The 20,006-nt window shown below is 28.6% G+C and overlaps 1 protein-coding gene across 4 annotated transcripts; it reads right to left on the minus strand.

Annotated features, from left to right (window-relative positions):
• Positions 1 to 10,959: 10,959 nt before the first annotated feature.
• On the minus strand, positions 10,960 to 15,096 carry LOC127100897 (sister chromatid cohesion protein PDS5 homolog D). Of its 4 annotated transcripts, XR_007794531.1 has the most exons (12): positions 14,791 to 15,096; positions 14,150 to 14,353; positions 13,838 to 14,019; positions 13,443 to 13,569; positions 13,184 to 13,363; positions 13,058 to 13,117; positions 12,024 to 12,959; positions 11,864 to 11,937; positions 11,737 to 11,788; positions 11,486 to 11,628; positions 11,346 to 11,402; positions 10,960 to 11,234 (listed from the first exon to the last, which is right to left on the minus strand). XR_007794531.1 is itself a non-coding variant. In XM_051038203.1 (11 exons), the coding sequence occupies exons 1-10, from the start codon at positions 14,920 to 14,922 to the stop codon at positions 11,503 to 11,505; spliced, it is 2,055 nt and encodes a 684-aa protein (XP_050894160.1). In that variant the 5' UTR covers positions 14,923 to 15,096; the 3' UTR covers positions 10,960 to 11,234; positions 11,486 to 11,502. The 4 variants fall into 4 exon arrangements, 2 of the variants coding, with proteins under 2 accessions (XP_050894160.1, XP_050894159.1); XR_007794530.1 differs by having other exon boundaries at positions 11,346 to 11,628; XM_051038203.1 differs by lacking the exon at positions 11,346 to 11,402 and having other exon boundaries at positions 13,202 to 13,363.
• Positions 15,097 to 20,006: the final 4,910 nt, after the last annotated feature.

Raw genomic sequence — 20,006 nt, forward strand, 5'->3', positions numbered from 1 at the left:
TTTTGTTATAAGTTTTTAACCATTTAGCTCAATTTTGAATAACTTAAAAAAATTTAAATAGATTGGCACTTTTAACCAAATTATGTATTATGTATTATGTATAAATTATGAGCAGAATGTTCCTATATGTGAGAGAGCATTGTCAAACATCACAATTATAGTATTCCTTATCAGAATAATACTACTTTAACCAAATTTAGAGAGTAACACTACAGCATGGTTATGAAATAGAAAGTTCATGAAAGAGCAATTTGCCAAACAACTACTTACAAGCTATAAGCAGTACTTCATGATTAAAATTTCAAGTTTCATCAACTCATTACTGGAAATCAAAATGGTTACAAACTTATAACAATAAAACTCTAGCTTCATATCAGGCATGTACATTTTAGCTGATGTCAACTACAACTGAGCAATACTATGGCTGCGAGTGTAAAACCTACCAAGAAACAGTTCTATATGGAAAGACACAAGGCAACCCCTAGCTTGGTTGTTTGGGTGATTGAAAAGTAAATTTAATTTAATTCTGAAGCATCAGTATTTCATAATGGATGAAGAGGAAAGTTCAACCGCAGTATGAATCAAAGCATATTGCAGTCAATTAAACAATTACTATAACTTCTAGGTAGTTTTCATCTTTCAACAGAGAAGCAAATGCCACACAAAGAAAGTATTGAGCTTAAATAGATTGGCACGGAAAATAGAATCCTACAAAGAAAGTATTGGGCACTGGTGCTCGGATGTCCTAGACGTTCACGGGGTTGGTTACTGCTCCACTAGGTAAGGTTGTATCCATATTGACGCTTCATAACTGTTTATCAGAATTGTTCAGTTGGCTAATCCTTTAAGCTATTTAAATCCATCTCCACAAAATATAGTTACCTATAATAGTGTCTGCATAATTGAGAAAGTTTTGCAATGGAGACTGATGCCATTCCATTGCAGCCCGTGTTGGCATTGCCAAAATTCTTATAACCATATATTGGAGACTAATGCATCGGGCATTTGAGTGGGGGAAGTGTTGGTTCAGAATGGACACCCTATAACCTATTTTTCAAAAATATTAGCACCTAGAATGTAGAAACATTCAGCCTACATCAGAGAGCTATTGGCAATTACAGAAGCACTAGCCAAGTTCAAACACAACTTGTTGGGAAACAAGTTTATTACTAGAACAGATCAAAGAAGTATGAAAATCCTGATGGATCAATCACTGCAAACTTCTGAACAACAGACGTGGTTACAGAAATTTCTGGGGTACGATTTCAAGATTGAATATAGACCAAATAGCTTACCAAATAGCTTACCATATGCAGACTCATGAACATAAAGAACAGGCATGCTCTGTTAAGCAGGCTTGCGACAAATCCAACAATCCTAATATAAAAGAACAGGCAGGCTCTGTTAAGCATGCCAGCAAATTCCAATGAAAATCCCATCTTGGAATTGTCGTTGGGCTTGGGAACTCGCGGAAAATGCCCTAAACGTTCAATCATAACATTGATACTACAATTTTAAATGAAAATCAAACAAGAAGCTGAAACATACTCAAACTGTTTCAGCATTACACAATCTGTGAAAGAGATCAGAATAATAGAACCATACGAAAATATACAAAAACTGTTTCAATGTTAATTCCAAACAGAACCAATGCACAAAACAATCAACACAACCAATGCACAAAACAATTAACACAACATTCAAAATCAACCATGTGTTCAAATATTATAGAGGCAGTGGGAAAAAGATTTACCTGATTGTCTCAAACTTGCAAATCAATAACCCGTTGTTGATGTTGCGTTATGTTTCTATGGAGATGAAAAAACCTTCTTTGATGAGTCGTCGAGCAGCTGCTAGTAGCTTTCGTAAAGATCGTCCAGCACAATGGTTAAAATAATTTTGATGAGTAAAGATCGTCCAGCACAATGGTTAAAATAATTTTGATGAGTAGATGAATGAAAACAAACGAATAAATGAATAAAGTACCTTCCAAGCGAGTTCGAAACTGATGGAATTAACGATGAAACTAGAAGAAACCCAGCAAAGAAAAGTAAGAACAACAACGAATGAATCAACTTTAATATCCAAAGCAGCGTAAAAGAGAGTATAGAAAACGGTAAAGAAGAATGATGAAGCCGTTGTGGGTTGTGAAGATTTCCGAGCAATCACGTTCTTTGTTCCTTTTTCACTATTTCTTGCACTTCATCGATGATGAAAAGTTTCTAAAATGTGAAATGAAAAGAAAATTTGGAACATGAGAAGTCATGGTTATATTTTAGGCGGTAATGATAAATTGTACTTAGGGATTCCTAAATTTACACCCTATTTTAATATAACGAGTTTAATATAAATTTAGTCATTTATATTGTTATAATTATACACCCTATTTTTAAATATAGGGTGTCTATTGTTATATTAATATTCCAAAATTTACACTCTATTTTAATATAACGGGTTTAATATAAATTTAGTCATTTATATTGTTATAATTATACACCCTATTTTTAAATATAGGGTGTCTATTGTTATATATTAATATTAAAATTTATTATTTTTTTAAGAAAATTTAAGATTAAACAAATAAGAATAATAAAAGTTATTGTTTAAGGCACGAATATTTTATTTTTATTTTTAAATTTACACCCTTTTTTTGAATATCAGGTGTAATATAGAGTTGATAATAAATAATATTTGAATTTACACCCGTTATTTAAAAATAGGGTGTCTATTGTTACGTACTAAAATTCAAAATAAGACTTTATTTACAAAACTGCCACCGCATTTGCTTTTTACACCCGTTTTTTGTAAAACGGGTGTAAATTTACAAATTATATTATTCTTTTTGTACTAGTGTAAAAAAAAAAAAAGTAGCATGTCGCTTGTTATCAAATACACACTATGATATATATATATATATATATATATATATATATATATATATATATATATATATATATATATATATATATATATATATATATATATATATATCATAGTGCTACACATAAAAATGAACTATTCCCATTCATTAATCCTTGCATGTGCAAATTGAGTTACACTTTTTTGTTGGAGAAATTTCTAAAGTATTTAATTGATAAATAATAATGATTAAATTGATTTTATGAATCATTTAAATCATAGGTGATTATATATGTTGGTGTAAGCCCTAGAGGTCAATACTTTTAGTATTTGTATCGAATTATTTATTAATAATAAAAGGTTTTTTCTTTATTATGTTTCTTTAATAAAGTCCCTAGAATAGTTAGTCCGTTTAATGTATCAAGTGTGACTTAATCATGAGATCCCATTAAACATAAGGACACTATTCTTAAAGTATCTATAGTCGATCTTTGTTGTGATGTGGGATAACATTAAAGTATTAAGACTATTATGTATATAGACTGATGATCACATCTCATGGATCATGGATAAGGAGTTATCAAGTCTTAAATATAAGTATGAATATTGAGACTAATATTTATACTGGATTGACCCGCTATGAGAATACTATATAGAATGTTATGTTAAGTGTCATAAATTATTCTCATGGTGATAATGGTGTATACCACTCTTTGACCTGAAACCACTATGTACCCTAGATGTAGAGTCGAGTGCCTTATTGTTGATCAAACATTATCCGTAACTGGATGACCATAAAGACAGTTTATGGATACTCCACGAAGCATGCTGAGGGACATGAGTGACCTAGATGGAATTTGCTCATCCTACGAACAAGATAAATGTCTTCGGGCCCAATATTGAAATGGACAAGGATGACACGATCGATGTCTTGTGTTCAATATAGACATATGGGCAAAAAGGTAATTATACACATAAGTATTATCAAAAAAGATTTATCAGATCACATGACATTTTCGTGTCTTAGGTAGCAGTGATGTGTTGCTAGATACTGCTCACTGTTTATTATGTTAAATACGTGATTTGATATAATTGCCAATGACGTGAAAACATATAGGGTCACACACAAAAGGACGGATTGATGAGAGAGAGAGTAACTAAGGAACACCGTAAGATACGGTGCACTTAAGTGAATTGTAGAACATCGTAAGGTACGGTGTACTTAAGTAGAATACGAAATATGGTAAGGTATCACACGCTTAAGTGATTTTGGCATAATATAAGATATGGGCTACATACACTTAAGTGGACTTTTTAGCTTGCAGCCCACACAAGTGGTTCTATAAATAGAACCCTTGTGCAGAAGCATTTGTGCAGTTGTAATTTTGTTTTCTCTCTCTCTCACTCAAAGCCTTCATTCACAGCAGCTAGCACTGAGATTGAAGGAATCGTTCGTGTGGACTGAGTAGAGGCGTTGTCACCATTCAACGTTCGTGATCGCTCCGTAGATCTGCATCAAAGGTTTCAATCGCCACAAGAGGTAACGATTCTATCACTGATCATGTTCATTCGTAAGGATCACTAAATGAGAAATTTTTAAATTCCGCTGCATTTTGGATCGCTCTTCTCCTTCAATATGGTGTACTGAGGAAGACTTTTGATATTTTATTCAAAGGTAGCAGATTTGAATCTTGATTGGAACATTTTTTGAAACTATTTGTTAAATTGATAAATATATTGACAAAAATTGTGTCTGACATAATCTTTATGTATATATAATTGTTTCAGAATGGTTAACTTGAAACATTATTTCTTATCATCAATTGATACATGTTTTTATATAAATAGAGATACTTGTTAGACATAAACATATACAAAAATTATTTTTTTGAAGTGTCAAAAATTATATCTAAGTCACTTTTATTTTTGTAGTGTACGAGAATGAATGAGAGAATTTTTATTGTGTAAAATATCATTGATTGATATGCTTAATGTGAATGTGTGATTAATGTTAAGGTTTTTAAAGTAGCTTGAAGAGAATTTGTCGGATTATCCATTTGCATTCAATTTGCCTAAATTGTTGGGACAATCGAACTTAAAGTTTAGTGTAAACACCTGCTTTATAATTTATTGTGTACGTAACATCTCCATATTATTCAAATTTTATAGCTTTGATTCACAAGATCTAACAATCTTTAGCTTTGATTTTCGATTTTGATGCATACCTTATTTATAATTAATATTAAAGTATGAAACTTTAAAGAATATGATATCAACTTTTAATGACGATGAAAGATACACAATTAATTCATATAATTTTAAAATTGTGAAATTTTAATTTATGTTTTTTTGTGATCAATTTATGGTTGTAACTTTGATGGAGAAATAAATATACATCTTTCTTTATTCATATCCATGGTGAAATGTACATAATTTAGTTAAATGAATATATATTATATGATATTCTAAATCATTGTAAAATATGTTGAAAATGATATTTATTTATGTTAAATTTAACATGTTTCATAAATTTATGTATGTATGATTTATAAATTATTCAAGTATGTAAATTTGGATAATTAAGAAAATATTTGATTTATGGTGTATTTACATGTTAAATATTATTCTTTGGTCCAAGTAATTTTTTTTAGTTAATAGTGCATTATTTCTAGTTGAAATGATTTGGCAAAAAAATCATCAATTTGAATTTATAATGCATGTTTTGGTAACATAAAATGATGTAAATAAATTGTTAAAAATATCAAGGATATGTTTAATGAGTATTTTTATTTGTGCAAGAATTTATCAAACTTAAAATGATTTATCTCATATTATATGTGTATCATAATATGAAAATAGTATTTCTTGTTCGTCTTGATATTAAAAGTAATTTTGGTATATTTTTTATTATTGTAATTTGAAAAATACTAATGGAGAAAAGTTATAAAAAATATTAATGATGTGAATTTATTGTTTATTTTGTATTTTAATTTTTATTTGGATATACCATAAAACATTGTTAAATATGAAACATGAATTTAGCACATAATTTGTTATGCACGTGTTAATTATGTAAGAAAATTATTTATTTTAAAAGAATACAAATAAATTATATGGCGTTGTATTTATACGGAGTTTAAAAATTACATGTTTTAACCCACTTCATGAAATAAATGTTAGTCATGACAAATTTGTATGATCATGGTTGTCGATTGCTATAAATGTTTAAGTATACTTTAGATATATTTAAGTGGAAGTAAAACTTCAAACTAAATTGGTTAGCAAATGAATAATGATATAAAACTTGTGTATATGACAAAATGAATGCAAAAGTGTCATGATGATAGTTTATTTGAAACTATCAGGAATATAGAATATATGTTGTATAGGATAACTGCACTAATATGACAAAAGTGTCATGATTTGATTATAAATGGTAAATACTATCAAGAGTAAATAAAGTAATCATATGCATCATTAGTTGAAAAATTGAATATTCGGAATTTATTAAAATTTGTAAAATCTTGCAATTCTTTGACGAAAGGATTGACAAAGATATGATGTATTTGTATATAATTGAATACAAGAAAGACATCATTAGGGATTAGGGATGTAAAACAAACTCATATCTAATTAATCATAAATAATGGAAACTCAACTCCCACTTGATTAACGTTAAGTTTTGAGTTCAATGATGAAAGTACACCATTAGATTGATTGAAGTATATAATGATATATACATCTCAAAGGATAAAAGTACTTGGACCATGAGAATCAGACTGGTAGGAAGATATTTTATTCTTAATAGATATATAACATGTGTTTGCTGGAATGCATAATTATAAGTGCATGTATGATATAGTCTACATACATGACAATGAAATGGTGTCGCTTCATAGAGTGCAAGAGCTTGACCGTCAAATCCACATGAAAAGAATATGAGACAGAAGGCTTTATTTAATGTGTCATATTGATAATTCTAACAATGATATTAAAATTTCATGCGTGACTTATGCACATTTATTCTAATGAATAATTTAAATCATAGATGTATATGTGATGTAATGGCGGAGACTTTTGGGATTGACTCAAAAGGTACCTCTTGGGGAAACTTCATGCATTATAACTCTCGGCTATGTAGGTCTAATGGATTCGTTGGATCCAACAACTGGACACGCACATGACGCGAGATTGTTGGGTCTCCAGTTATGCATGTGGCATAGTGTGCGTTGGGTCTACAGTTATGCATGACGCTTAGAATAATATGTCAGTAACCTTATAGCCGAGTGGTCGTGGTCTCGCAGAATAGGTTAACCTTAAGATTTAGTATCTCACATGATTATGTTGCATTATTTTCAGGTGGTTCACAGTAAAGGAAAGATGCAGTGAGACCTTGAAGCTAGAGCTTACCTTTCTTGTATTTTAATCTTAGTTATACGGATATTATGATGTTTCATGTACTTCCTTTTAGCTATGTTGTATCGTACATGTACTCTAATTCCATATATGCATGATGTTTGTTCTCAGTAACAAAATTCTAACGCCTTAACTATTATAATTCTAGACTCATAATCAATAAGGGTGTTACACGCTCACTCACACCCACTTACACTTTTATTCAATTATTTCATATTTTATATTCAATAATATTTTATAATATAAATAATTATTTCTTATTTAATAAATTATTTATTATATATTTGAAATTAATTACATAATTATTTAAAAATACTTAACACATTATATTTTAAATAAATGTTTATTACATAATATGTAAATAAATATCATTTTAAAATTAATTATAATTTGTTTAGATATTTATTACATAATAATAGTAGAAATATATTAGTTTAAAATATATAAACCTTTGAGATTTTAAAACATACAAAAGAAAAAGTATTTCTTAAGGTTCAAACCTAGAGTATTCCCGCAATCACCACGCTGCATAACTACCAGCACAACTTGTTCTTGTGAAATATTTAAACACATTTAAATGGAGAAATATAAAAGAATATGTTTGAATATTTTAACCTGTGTTTAAATATTTTTAAAATATGTTTAAATTTAATTTAAATATGTTTGAATATAATTTATAATATGTTTAATTTTTAAATATTTAAACAAGTTTTAAAATATTCGAACCTATTTTAAGAATATATTTGAATATTTTAAAATTTCTTTTGTCAAAACAAAACTCAACAAAACATTATTTTCAGAACAAAACATTTTTATTCTGTTTAATAATATTCCATTTTATTTAGTTTATATTATATTTAAAATAAAATATATTTTTTATAATATATTATTAAAGTAATTTATTTTAAAATAATATTTATTTACATATAGTAAATATTTATTTAGAAATATTATGTATTAGATATTTTTTAAATAAATGATTTTTAATAATTAAGTAAAAAATATGATTTAATGGTAGTGCGATGTCAATGTAAAAAAAATATTATACATACATTCAATCAAAATACTTTAAAGTGTCAAATCATATAAATAATTTAAAATTTATAGGTTGATTTGGCGGGATACATGTTTGTCATTAATTGATACTGTAAAAATAATTTACGATAGTGCACGATCTCTTTTCTCAAAAAATATTAGGTAGTAAATTTCAAATATATAATAAGTAATTTATTGAAGATAAAATAAATGTTTATATAGTAAATTAGTATTATTAAATATAAAATATAAAATAATTGAATTAAATTGTAAATGTGTGTGAGAGATAATTAAAAATATGCGATGTTATTGATTCTAATGATTGGATCTTGTGAAAAACCAAAACAAATGAGTTAATCTTAAAATTAGGGAGAGAATCCAAACTTTGTTTAATAGAGCTTTTTTATAAAAAAAAATCAATAAATGGTAGAGAAAATAATTTAAGGTGTAAACTTTGATTCACACGGTTAGACATTGGTCCACTCAACTAGATCCAACTCCTAATACATTTTCTTTATTATTCTCTCTATTTTAAAATAATTATCGTTTAATAAATAAAATTTGTTTCAAAATAACTATCATTTTTAAATATAAAAAATAATTATTAATTTTTCAATTATATCCTTTAATTATTATTATTATTATTATTATTATTATTATTATTATTATTATTATTATTATGTAAAAACGTCATTTCAAAACAGGTATAATAATTTCTTTTGCTAGTCAGAAGTATATAAGAAAATGACAACCTACTTCATAAGAAACATGTAACTTCTAAAGTGAACATAAGTAATCTCAATTGATCTTACAAATCTAGTAAACAATATGATTTACATATTTATATAACAAATCACTATTGATACAATATCAATCATTAGTGTTTTAACTAACATCTAATATTTCACTTTCCCACTAAAACAAAAGTTCATTTTACAAAACTTAAATTATAATTCATCCATAGTTGCAATATTCCTCTTCCTCTATTAAGAAAATTTATAGATTAAAAAAAAATTTAAAAATTAAAATGTAAATTATTTTAAGTTTTAAATACTGAAACAAATATATTATTGTACAAATTTTGATATTAAAAATCAATAACTTATATTAAACAATAAAGTTAATAGTGCTTTTGATTTATAAGTTAGGAGTAAAATATAATTATTTAAATTGGAATTTTAGTCCCTTTTTGCATTTTTGATAGAGAAAAAAAAGTTGATGTAAGATTTTCTTATCACATCACTGGTTTTTAGATTGAAATTAATAAAATACTCGTGTTATCGCACAAGTTTCGTTTGGTTGTTGTACTAAAAGTTGCAATGTAAGTTTGTCTTTCATTTGAAAGTTGCTATATAAGTTGGTCTTCCATTTTCTATTGATGGAAACTTGAATCGAAATGGTGCTCTGACACCAATATATTGGGATATCTTAACAAATAAGGTAACGAAATAAATCAAATCAGAATTAAGAGAGAGTGTTTCTTTTCAATTGATCTATATAAGTTGTGATTACAAATGTTATATATATATATATATAGAGAGGATCATACCATTAATTAACTAATTTTTAATTAATAACCACAAACATAGTTAGTAGTAACTATGTATAAAAACTTGTACTAACCGCACGTAAAACTAGTAATAATCACGTGCGAAAGTAGTGGTAACCACAAATAGAGTTAGTAGTAATGTTGGATGCAAGTGTGACTGGTTAAAGTCCAATATCGTTTATGAATGGGTGGAAATTAGTCCTAGAACATTAGTATCATTGATGCTCTTGATTCTCTCTGACTCCCCAACAATGGTATCAGAGTCGTGGTGTCTCCTTCTCTTTTGATCCTGGAACATTAGTCTCATTAGTCAAGGTAATCACGCACTAGATCTTAGTAGGATTGGACGGTCTATAAAAGATCGTAAAATTATGATCGTAGTACTGCACTTAAGATCTTACTTAAGGGAAAAGCGATAATTTTACATATATGTACACACAAAAACATGAAAATTATAATACATGGATAAAATATCCTATAAATGACAAAATTCAACCAATTTAATTAATAACACATAACCACCATTCCATGATTTAACAAGTTCAAAAGACTTTGTTTAAAAAGCTCAAAAAACATAAATGTAACTAACAAGTCTAATCATCTAAGATATCATGTATTCTCATATCAATATAGTCATATAAAAGACAACTTCGGCACGTAAGATCTTAAGATCCAACACTCAATCTTGACCACAAATTGCATGAGAAATATTTTTTTAGATTGTAACACTAAAATGCAACTTCAACACGTAAGATCATAAAATCTTAAGACCCAGTACTCGATATTGACTACACTGTCATCGGTGCTCCCAATTCTTTGAGACTGGACACACCACAGATGAAATTAATAGTAATCAGATGTGAAGATGGTTATAATTGCCTAACCACCTTATAATTAACTTCTAACTTTTAAAATTGAATTACATATTTAAGACAATGCAATTTTAATCATCCCATGAGAAATGTCAAAAAAATTAAATTTAAAGGCATATATTCATCACACTAATCCGATATTATTTTAATGAAAATATTATAAAGTATATCAAAATTGATTCAACTTTCATAACAAAAGTATATCAAAATTGATTGAAATTTCATAACAAAAAAGAGAATCTATGTCTTCATCGAAATTTCTCCATTTTCAAGAAGGATTTGTATGTCAATGTCTCCAATGTATTTACATTGTGCTACCATAACTAACATATATGTTCCAATATATATGCACATGATATACATTCTTCATTCTAACACATTTTCTATAGGCCTTTGTTTTTTTGATACATTCCCTATAGTTCTATATACTTTTTGATGGGTGAATCATTCTTCATTCTTTCGCTGTTATAGGATCATCCATGGAATCATCAACTAAACCATACCTGCAGCAACAAAAATCTCAGTAGATTTCAATAAGGATCCAAATTAAGTACTTGCTAACTTTGTAGCACCAACATTATTTTTATTGAAAGTGTCTGATATCTAACACTAACCGAACAAAGACAAATGTTATATTCAATCACTTCCATTTATTATTGGTTTCTCCGTACCTGTGCCAATATTGTGTACGGTGTCCATGTAAGTGTTTGATAGTTTGCTAAACCAAAAGATATTGCTTAGAATACAGACTTACCTGGATAGAGAATTGATTTATTCACCCTTACATGGTCCTACAAGCTTCAGAAATCCAAGTCCTTCTTCTGGTGAAACATTAAGTAGCTCCCAACGCTCTTTATTCAGATTTAACTGTTCCGTCTCACCATCATCATACAAAATCTATTGAATAGTCATATGGAAAATTAACAAATATACTTATCAGATTCAATCCTTTTACTTCTAAAGTTAAGGTATCCATCATTTAAGCACCATAACTCTAAATCTCACCTTGTGCTTTCCTCTGACATGATCATAGGTCTCGACAACACCTTCATAATATCTGAAGAAAAAAATTATAAACAAAGCAAGCAACTGATACAAAGAAAGTGCTGAATAGTGGTATTGAGATCCTTACATCTTGTCCAATGGCCACCAGACTTTGATCCTTTTACCAACCAATGAGTCACCAAGTTTTATTGGTTCATGTCTCTAAACAAATATTAAACAAAAAATATTCAAGAGTTGTATAAACATATAAATCGCACATTAGATACTGACTTAAACTTGTTATATACCTTCATAGCAGACGATTTGTTGAAACTTTTATTAGAAGTAGCAGTTTGTCTCCTCCTTTTTTTAACTTCTATTTGAGAAGCGGATCTTCCCTCGTCGTCACAAAATTTCTCAGAATTTGTGCTAGCAACTATTGATGTAGGAGGCACAACAACTTTCCCATCAAACTTGATAGATAATTTAATTGTTCTAACAGGTGCCTCATGTTTCACTTCAGACTCCTTTGTTACACCAGGGGATTTTGAAGAAGTCTTCTCAAGTAAAGGACTCAAATTATCATCCTTTAACTTCCTAATGCTAATACTTTTCCTTGGCCGCCTTTTTTTTAGGAAGCTTCCATTACGAATGTTATGATTTGTAAGAGAATCATTTTTAGATTCACAAGCATTGCTCACATCTTCAAGATTTGACACTACAATTCCATCAATAGAAGCAGGATTTTCACAAGATAGAAAACTGCCTCCTATATCAGATGTTTTTATAGATGCTTTTTCATTCTTAACCTCCGAAAAGAGTGCTTGGTCGACAGTTTTGGGATTTGACAGTGTTTTACCCTTTGTGGAAGTAGGGCTTTTAGAAAGTGCAAGAGCATAGCCATTATCATGAGCCTTTTTGGATTGAGATGAAATCCAAGAGTGATCATATCCTTCCTCTGGATTCATTAAAGAATTAGGCTTACGAGCTCTCTTTCTTGGAACAATATCCAGTTGAGTTTCAGAGTTCAGTTCCTGAACTAACACTAAATTGCTTGTACTTGTTTTTGGATTTGTTTTTTCGGAGTTTTTAGTACACGGATGCAGTTTTCTTTTTGAACCAAAACATTCTACAACTTCTCCGTTCATAGTAGCAGCACTAGTACTTTGTATATTTGTCTCCATGTCATTTACAATTTGGAAATCTCTCACACAAGTAGTATCTGTTTCAAGGCCTTTTGTCACCTGATTTTTAGAAATAAAGATAAATGTATTGGCCAATGCTTTGCGAATGAAAATTTAATAATACAAAAGCTTTCTGAGAAAGGAAAAAGATAATTTACGTCAAAGGGCTCTTCCGTAGCATCTTTAGGTACATCAAGATTGTTCTCAACTGCTTGAACCTGAAACATTGTAACGCATCATGAGAATTTGATATTGATTTGAAAGCAGTTTATTAGAAAACATACTAATGATTGATTGTGTACTTGTGATTCAGGTTGATTCTGGCAAATAGAAATTACTATTTGCGGATACTCATCAAGCGTTCCTCCAGAGGATACAACTGCTTGCATTAGATAAGGTTTAAGTTTGACAGCACAATTTGTAATTACTTTCTCCCCCAAGGTCCAACAAATAGGTGAAATTGTCTGAGAAAAACCAGATTAACACGGTGAAATTGATTAATAATGCAAACGAAAACACAAGTAATAATGCAAAACATGTTACCTGGTTCTCCTTTTTTACACTATCTAACAAAGGCCTAAGAAGATCCAAGGAAATATCTTCGCTTTCGTCAAGTATCCCGGTCATTATATTCTCTATTGATTCAATTACATTACTCGGATGGTTTGACCTTTAAATTGAGCAAACAATCAATATTTTAGCAATAAGCAATCTACAATTTTGTAGTATTGATAATTCACCTTCATACACACATGTTAAGCAAGATAATATGTAAATATAATACAGAACACTGTTTATTTCAATACATTCACAGAAGTTTTTTTCAGTTCTATTGATACTAAGTTTATAATTCAGAACACTGTTTTTCAGTTCTATTATACGCGTCAGTGTTACATAAACCAGAAGTAACATGAAAACTTATGTGCAAGGGGACTAACCTTATAATTCTCAAGAAATGTCGAAACATCTCCATAACCAGGTCATCACACTCAAGGTCCAGCATGATCAAGAACATCTTGATCTTTGAAAAATTTTCAAGTATGCTAATTGCTTTTTCATATCTGCGGCCAGATACATGTGACAATTTTTCAAAAGCTGTCACGGCAAGCTTCAAAAATTCCTGTCCATCAAGAAATGAGATGTTGTTTATGTACAATTTGAACAACAAAAATACGATTACAAAATATTATACTCACCATCTATAATATTATAACTGAAAAATGAAATTTACATCAAGTTAAAACAAGTACCTTCATGTTTTCATCATCATAAGGGGCATTTGGTGCTGTAATTCTTGCAATTTCAGTGAGACAAGCTGTAACCAAAATCTTAACATCCTCGTCTCTGTGTCTCAAAAGCTCATCGGAAATCAGTGTCTTCATTGGAAGCACAAGTGATCCTTGAATTGGCTTGGGTGGATCATGATCCAAGTTTGATAATACAAGCTCCAATTTCTAAAATTTAGAATCACCAAACAGAATGGGGACAAAAATCAGAACCCAACAATCACTCTTGTAAGAACAGAAGAACAATTCAAGATATAGAATTGAATTCATGACAAACAAATCCAGCAGAAACATAAACACATATCAGTACAGAGGATAAAAGATCAATTTGTAAAGCACAAATCCAGAATATAGATATATGTTAGAACAGAAACCCTAGTTCAAATTAAAAAAACTGATACGAAAAACGCGAACGAATAACGAAATTTGATCACATAGTTCGGCCAATTGTACCTACATTTACCGATTAGAACTTGTATTTAAATCATAATTATCAGCAAAGTATGAATCAATCATAACCAACAAGATAGTAGTATTAAGAAAAGCAATTGAGCAAAATTGATGACACTAAAATGAAGCAGATATCAAAAATGAATAGAAATTACATCAAGTAATTGAAGAAGCTGATCAACAGAAGACGTCAAGTTCTTGGAAAGCTTTCTTCCAACATTTCTAAGCATCTTCACTGTATCTCTATCATCATCTCTCCAAACAATTCTATCAGTACAACAACTCATGTTTTGCAGCACACAGTTACACTACACTAAAATTAAGACTTTAAAACCCTAAAAAATTTCAATAAACAACTCAACAAAATTCAATTTGAGTTTATAGCTAATATATGCAATCAAAGATTTAAAAAATTCTCTGTTTTTTTTACTAGTTTCAGATTTCTGAATTCATATACAATGTATTTGCCATATCAAAATTTCTTTATAAAATAATTTTTTATTTTTTTTCATCTGTGTTTCGGTTGGACTAATGCTAGGAATACTCTTATTTTTAACTTTTATTAATATTCACTTTTTTATTTATGTGTTTTCACCCAATAAAAAAATATATGACTCGGTGTGTTGGAAAGTGAGTTAAAAAGAGAAGTGTTGTTGTTTTAAATTTCCCACTAAGATGTCTATGAGAGTACTCACAAAAAAGTGAATATTTAAAAAATTAAAAAAATATATTCCTAGCACTAATCCAACCAAAACACATATGATGAATAATAAAAAGTTGTTTTATTAAGAAATTTTGATATGGAAACCTAATAAAATTGTTGACATATATTATCATGCACATTGTATATGAATTCAAAATCTGAAACTAGTCAAAAACATAGAACCTTTTAATACATTTTTTATATCTTTGATTGCAAGTCATAACTATAAACTCTTAAATTTAATTTTACTGAGTTGTATATAGATAATTTTTAGGGTTTTAAAGTCTTAATTTTAGTGTAATTGTGTTCTGCAAAACATGACTTGTTGTCCTGATATCATTGTTTTGAGATATGATGATAGAGATACAATGAACATGCTTAGACATGTTGGAAGAAAGCTTTCCAAAAACTTGACGCCTTCTTCTATTGATCAGCTTCTTCAATTATTTGATGTAATCTCTATTCATTTTTGTGTCATTAATTTTGCTGAATTGTTTTTCTTAATACTATCTTATTGGTTATGACTGACTCATAGTTTGCTGACAAGTATGATTTAAACACAAGTTTTAATCTGTAAATATAGGTACAATTGGTCGAACTATGTGATCAAATTTCGTTATTTGTTTGTGTTTTTTGTATCAGTTTTTTAATTTGAACTAGAATGTATGTTCTAACATATCTATATTCTAGATTTGTGATTTACAAATTGATAATTGATCTTTTATCCTCTGTATTGTTTTTCATATCTATTGATATATGTTAATGTTTGTATTGAATTTGTTTGTCATGAATTCAATTATATATCTTGAATTGTTCTTCTGTTCTTACAAGAGTGACGACTGAGTTCTGATTTGTTTCCCCTTCTGTTTGATGACTTTAACTTTTAGAAATTGGAGGTTCTATTATCAAACTTGGATCATGGTCCACCCAAACCAATTCAAGGATCACTTGTACTTCCAATAAAAACACTCATTTCTGATCAAGTTTTGAGACACACATACGAGGATGTTAAGATTTCCGTTATAACTTGTCTCATTGAGATTGCAAGAATTATAGCACGAAATTCCCCTTATGATGATGAACACATGAAGGTACTTGTTTTTAACTTGATATAATTTTCATTTTTCAATTAAAAATTTACGGATACTATGTGTTATAGATAATGAATATAATGTTTTGTAATCATATATTTTTGGTACAAATTGTACATAAACAAGAACATTTTGATTATAAAATATAATATTCATCATTTATAATATAATAAATAGTATCTTTAACTTTTAATTGAAAATTGAAAATCACATCTAATTAAAACTAATACCTTCATTTGTTCTTAATTATAAGAGGTATTTGGTGTTGTAAGTCTGGTAATCTATGTAGCTGAAATCTTAACATCCTCATTTGTATCTCTCAAAAGTTCATTCATCAGAAATCAGCATCTTCATTGGAAGAACAAGTAATTCTTGAATTGGATTGACTAGGGTGGATCTTGATCTAGGTTTGATAATATCATCTCTAATTTTTAAAAGATAGAATCACCAAACAAAAGGGGAAAAATCATAATTCAATCACTCTTGGAATTACATGTTACTTGCATAGAGCAATTGAACATATACATTAGAATTCATGACAAACAAATCCATCATAAACATATATCCTAGTTTTAAAAAACGGATACAAAAAAAAACAAAAACAAATAATAAAATATGATCAAATAGTTTGTCAATTGTACCTACATTTACCGATTAGAATTTGTGTTTAAATACTAGACTTCGTTTACATTCCGACCCTAAATCGTTACTAATTCTTCATCATTACTAATTCTTATCATTTAGTAATGTTAAATTTAAATATATTACATCTTTTTTTTTCATATCTATTACATTACCATATTTTATAATATTATTATATTCATAAAAAATTTAATTTGCTCTATATCATATTGTCATATTTATAACCAATTATGTAAATTTAGAGGTAAATAAATAGACGTCACACATGACCATAAACTAAGTAGCCCAATGATATTTTTTAGAGAGCATAATTTTTAGAAAGTTATATTATTCACATAACACACGTCAATTATGATGAGAAATAAAAAGCGGATAAAAGAAGTGAGTACCTGGGAAATTTTTGAAATTTTGATATGATACGACTGATTCTTGAGATTGTGAGCTCATGAAGCTTTAGTTGCAAAATTTGAGTTGAAGAGAATATTTTTCATCTCCTCTTACAATTGACTTAAATATCTTTAATTTGAGTTCTATACGATCAACATTTTTAGTCATTTCAACCTTCGATAGGACATATCCATATCTTGCTTAATGCACACCAATCTCTTTCCTATATTCCATTCCAAATATTCCAGGTACTTCATCGTTTTCACTCCTTTCAAAGACTCTATAACCTTCTCTTAGACAATTGTATCAAGGGGAAAATGTTATAGAAACAAGTGAGTTATTTCTATTTGACATGCTTTAGAAGTCGATCAGTCATGGTCAGGTATGGCTCTATGGTGTGCTCACCTCCTAATCTGCTTCGTTTTTTGGAATTTAGTTAACCCATCTTCTTGGAATTTGTATGTTGTCCTAGTTCAGAATAATTTTATATGCGTGGTTAGCTAGTATATCAACTCATGTGTATTATCCTCTCTAAAAATGTGTGAGCAAGCCATAAAAGAACATAATTTTAAGCAATTCTTCCATGGGTTTCACATTCTTTAAGGTATTTTCTTTTCGATCTTTAAAGCAACAATAGTCATTTTTGAGTCCCCTTTGAGCCAAACCTTCCTCCAACCATTCTCCTTTCAAATTTCCACCGCTTCAATTAGAGCTTTTTATAATATTAATAGATAAATATCTATATCCCATTGTCATATTTATAATCAAGTATGCAAAATTAGAGAATATTAAATCAGTCAGGGAATAATAAATCAAGTAGCCTAAAATATATACTTTCTTAAGAGCATAACTTTGATAAAACAATACTATTCAATTATGATGAGATATAAAAAGGAGTGTGTACCTGATAAGAAATTATTAAGTTTTGATGAGATAAATCAAATATTATAGCGTTGATAACGAGAGAATGAGCAAATTTAATGAAGCTTTAAATTCTAAAGTTGGGTTGATTTGATGAGAATTTGACCCATCTCCTCTTACAAAGTTCTTTTTCCATGAAGTTGTTGAATTATCCTTTAAGTGTGGAATGTTTACGTCATTGTATCATTAGATAACATTTCTGCAATAATATTAAACATTTAGATTTATTCTTTAAATTGGGTGACCAACTAAAGACTTGAAACAAATAACACTTTCATTAGAGATCTCCAAATTATAGATCAAATAAATTTAAATATATAAAATATTAATACTCCAACTCTCGATGGTGAATTTATAAAATATTCAAACCAACCCACATTCTAATATTACTAAGAAGTTTACAAAAAGAAATGCAAAAATATATATTGAAAATTCTGAGACAATTCATAAACTATCTTTAGAATAGAAATGCAAAAATATATATTGAAAATTCTGAGACAATTCATAAACTATCTTTAGAATGAACCAAATATTGTGTCAGAGAAGAGACTGTCTGAGCCTAATTCTTTAATAAATCCATAAAAAGATAATGATCACTCTTAAATAAATAAGGAGTCAAGTACTAAAAAAATCATCTTCATCCAAAACAATTTGTGATACTAGATATACTTTTACATCTTTTAATAACTCAACTTTCAAAAAAGATATAACCTAAAAATTCTTGTAAGGTTCTAACTTCTTAGGTGGACAATACAAACATTTTAAAACATGTTCAATCTAAAGAAGAAAAAAAACTATGATAACTATAATGTGAGAATATTGATCTCTCCCCTTTAAGCCTAAACATTTATGATAAGTGCTTAACACAAAGAGGTCAACAAAGGAAAATTGTATCATCTAAACTAAATTTTTCAAGAAAATTGAATTTAATATGTCATAAAAATCTACTAATTAAATCAATTGTATAATGGAATCTAAAATAAAATTCAAAAAATCGATACTCTTGCCATTCAAATCATGGAAATACTTCTAAAATTTGATATCATCTACAATTATGGCAAATCATCATACCCAAATACCTAATAAAATGCAAGAGAATAAACAACTACTAACTACGAAAGCGTATAAACAACTATGGAGATATTAGTGGACATGTGAATAATAACTAAACATGAAAGTAGTCATAAAATGGTTTTAAAATGTACCTTTTTAGCTGAGCTCCGACTTGGCCAACCTTAGACCCCTTGAACAAAATATTTATTATGTACAAACCCATCATGACCTCTCATTTCACAAGATGGGTCGTGACTATTCGGTATCACATTAGTCGCCTATGATTATATTTAACGGGTTTGTGAATTAATGAAATTAATCTTCAATCGATGTGGGACTCGTAAAAATACATATATAATTAAGCTTTAAATAAAATACAATCATCTCGTCCAAGTTCTTATATTAACTATATAAATAACCATAATCAAGACGACTACCATCTACTATCAAAATATGATCATCTATGTCAAGAAAATACATGTGAGATATGAAACATTATCAAGATATATTTGAGTGTTATACACCTTAAAGATAACTTAATATTGTTTTGTATTAGGTTGGTTTTAGGGAACTC

Source organism: Lathyrus oleraceus, chromosome 7 (assembly GCF_024323335.1).
Source record: "Lathyrus oleraceus cultivar Zhongwan6 chromosome 7, CAAS_Psat_ZW6_1.0, whole genome shotgun sequence".
Lineage (NCBI taxonomy): Eukaryota > Viridiplantae > Streptophyta > Magnoliopsida > Fabales > Fabaceae > Lathyrus > Lathyrus oleraceus.

Bases quoted from the DNA above. Each gene is read 5' to 3' on its own strand.
- LOC127100897 (XM_051038202.1), bottom strand. From the start codon at position 14,922: ATGAGTTGTTGTACTGATAGAATTGTTTGGAGAGATGATGATAGAGAT. The intron at 11,938-12,023 runs GTATATAACAAG...ATATTTGTTTAG, and splicing joins ACAAATCGTCTGCTATGAAG to AGACATGAACCAATAAAACT. The intron at 11,629-11,736 runs GTGAGATTTAGA...ACTATTCAATAG, and splicing joins ATGTCAGAGGAAAGCACAAG to ATTTTGTATGATGATGGTGA.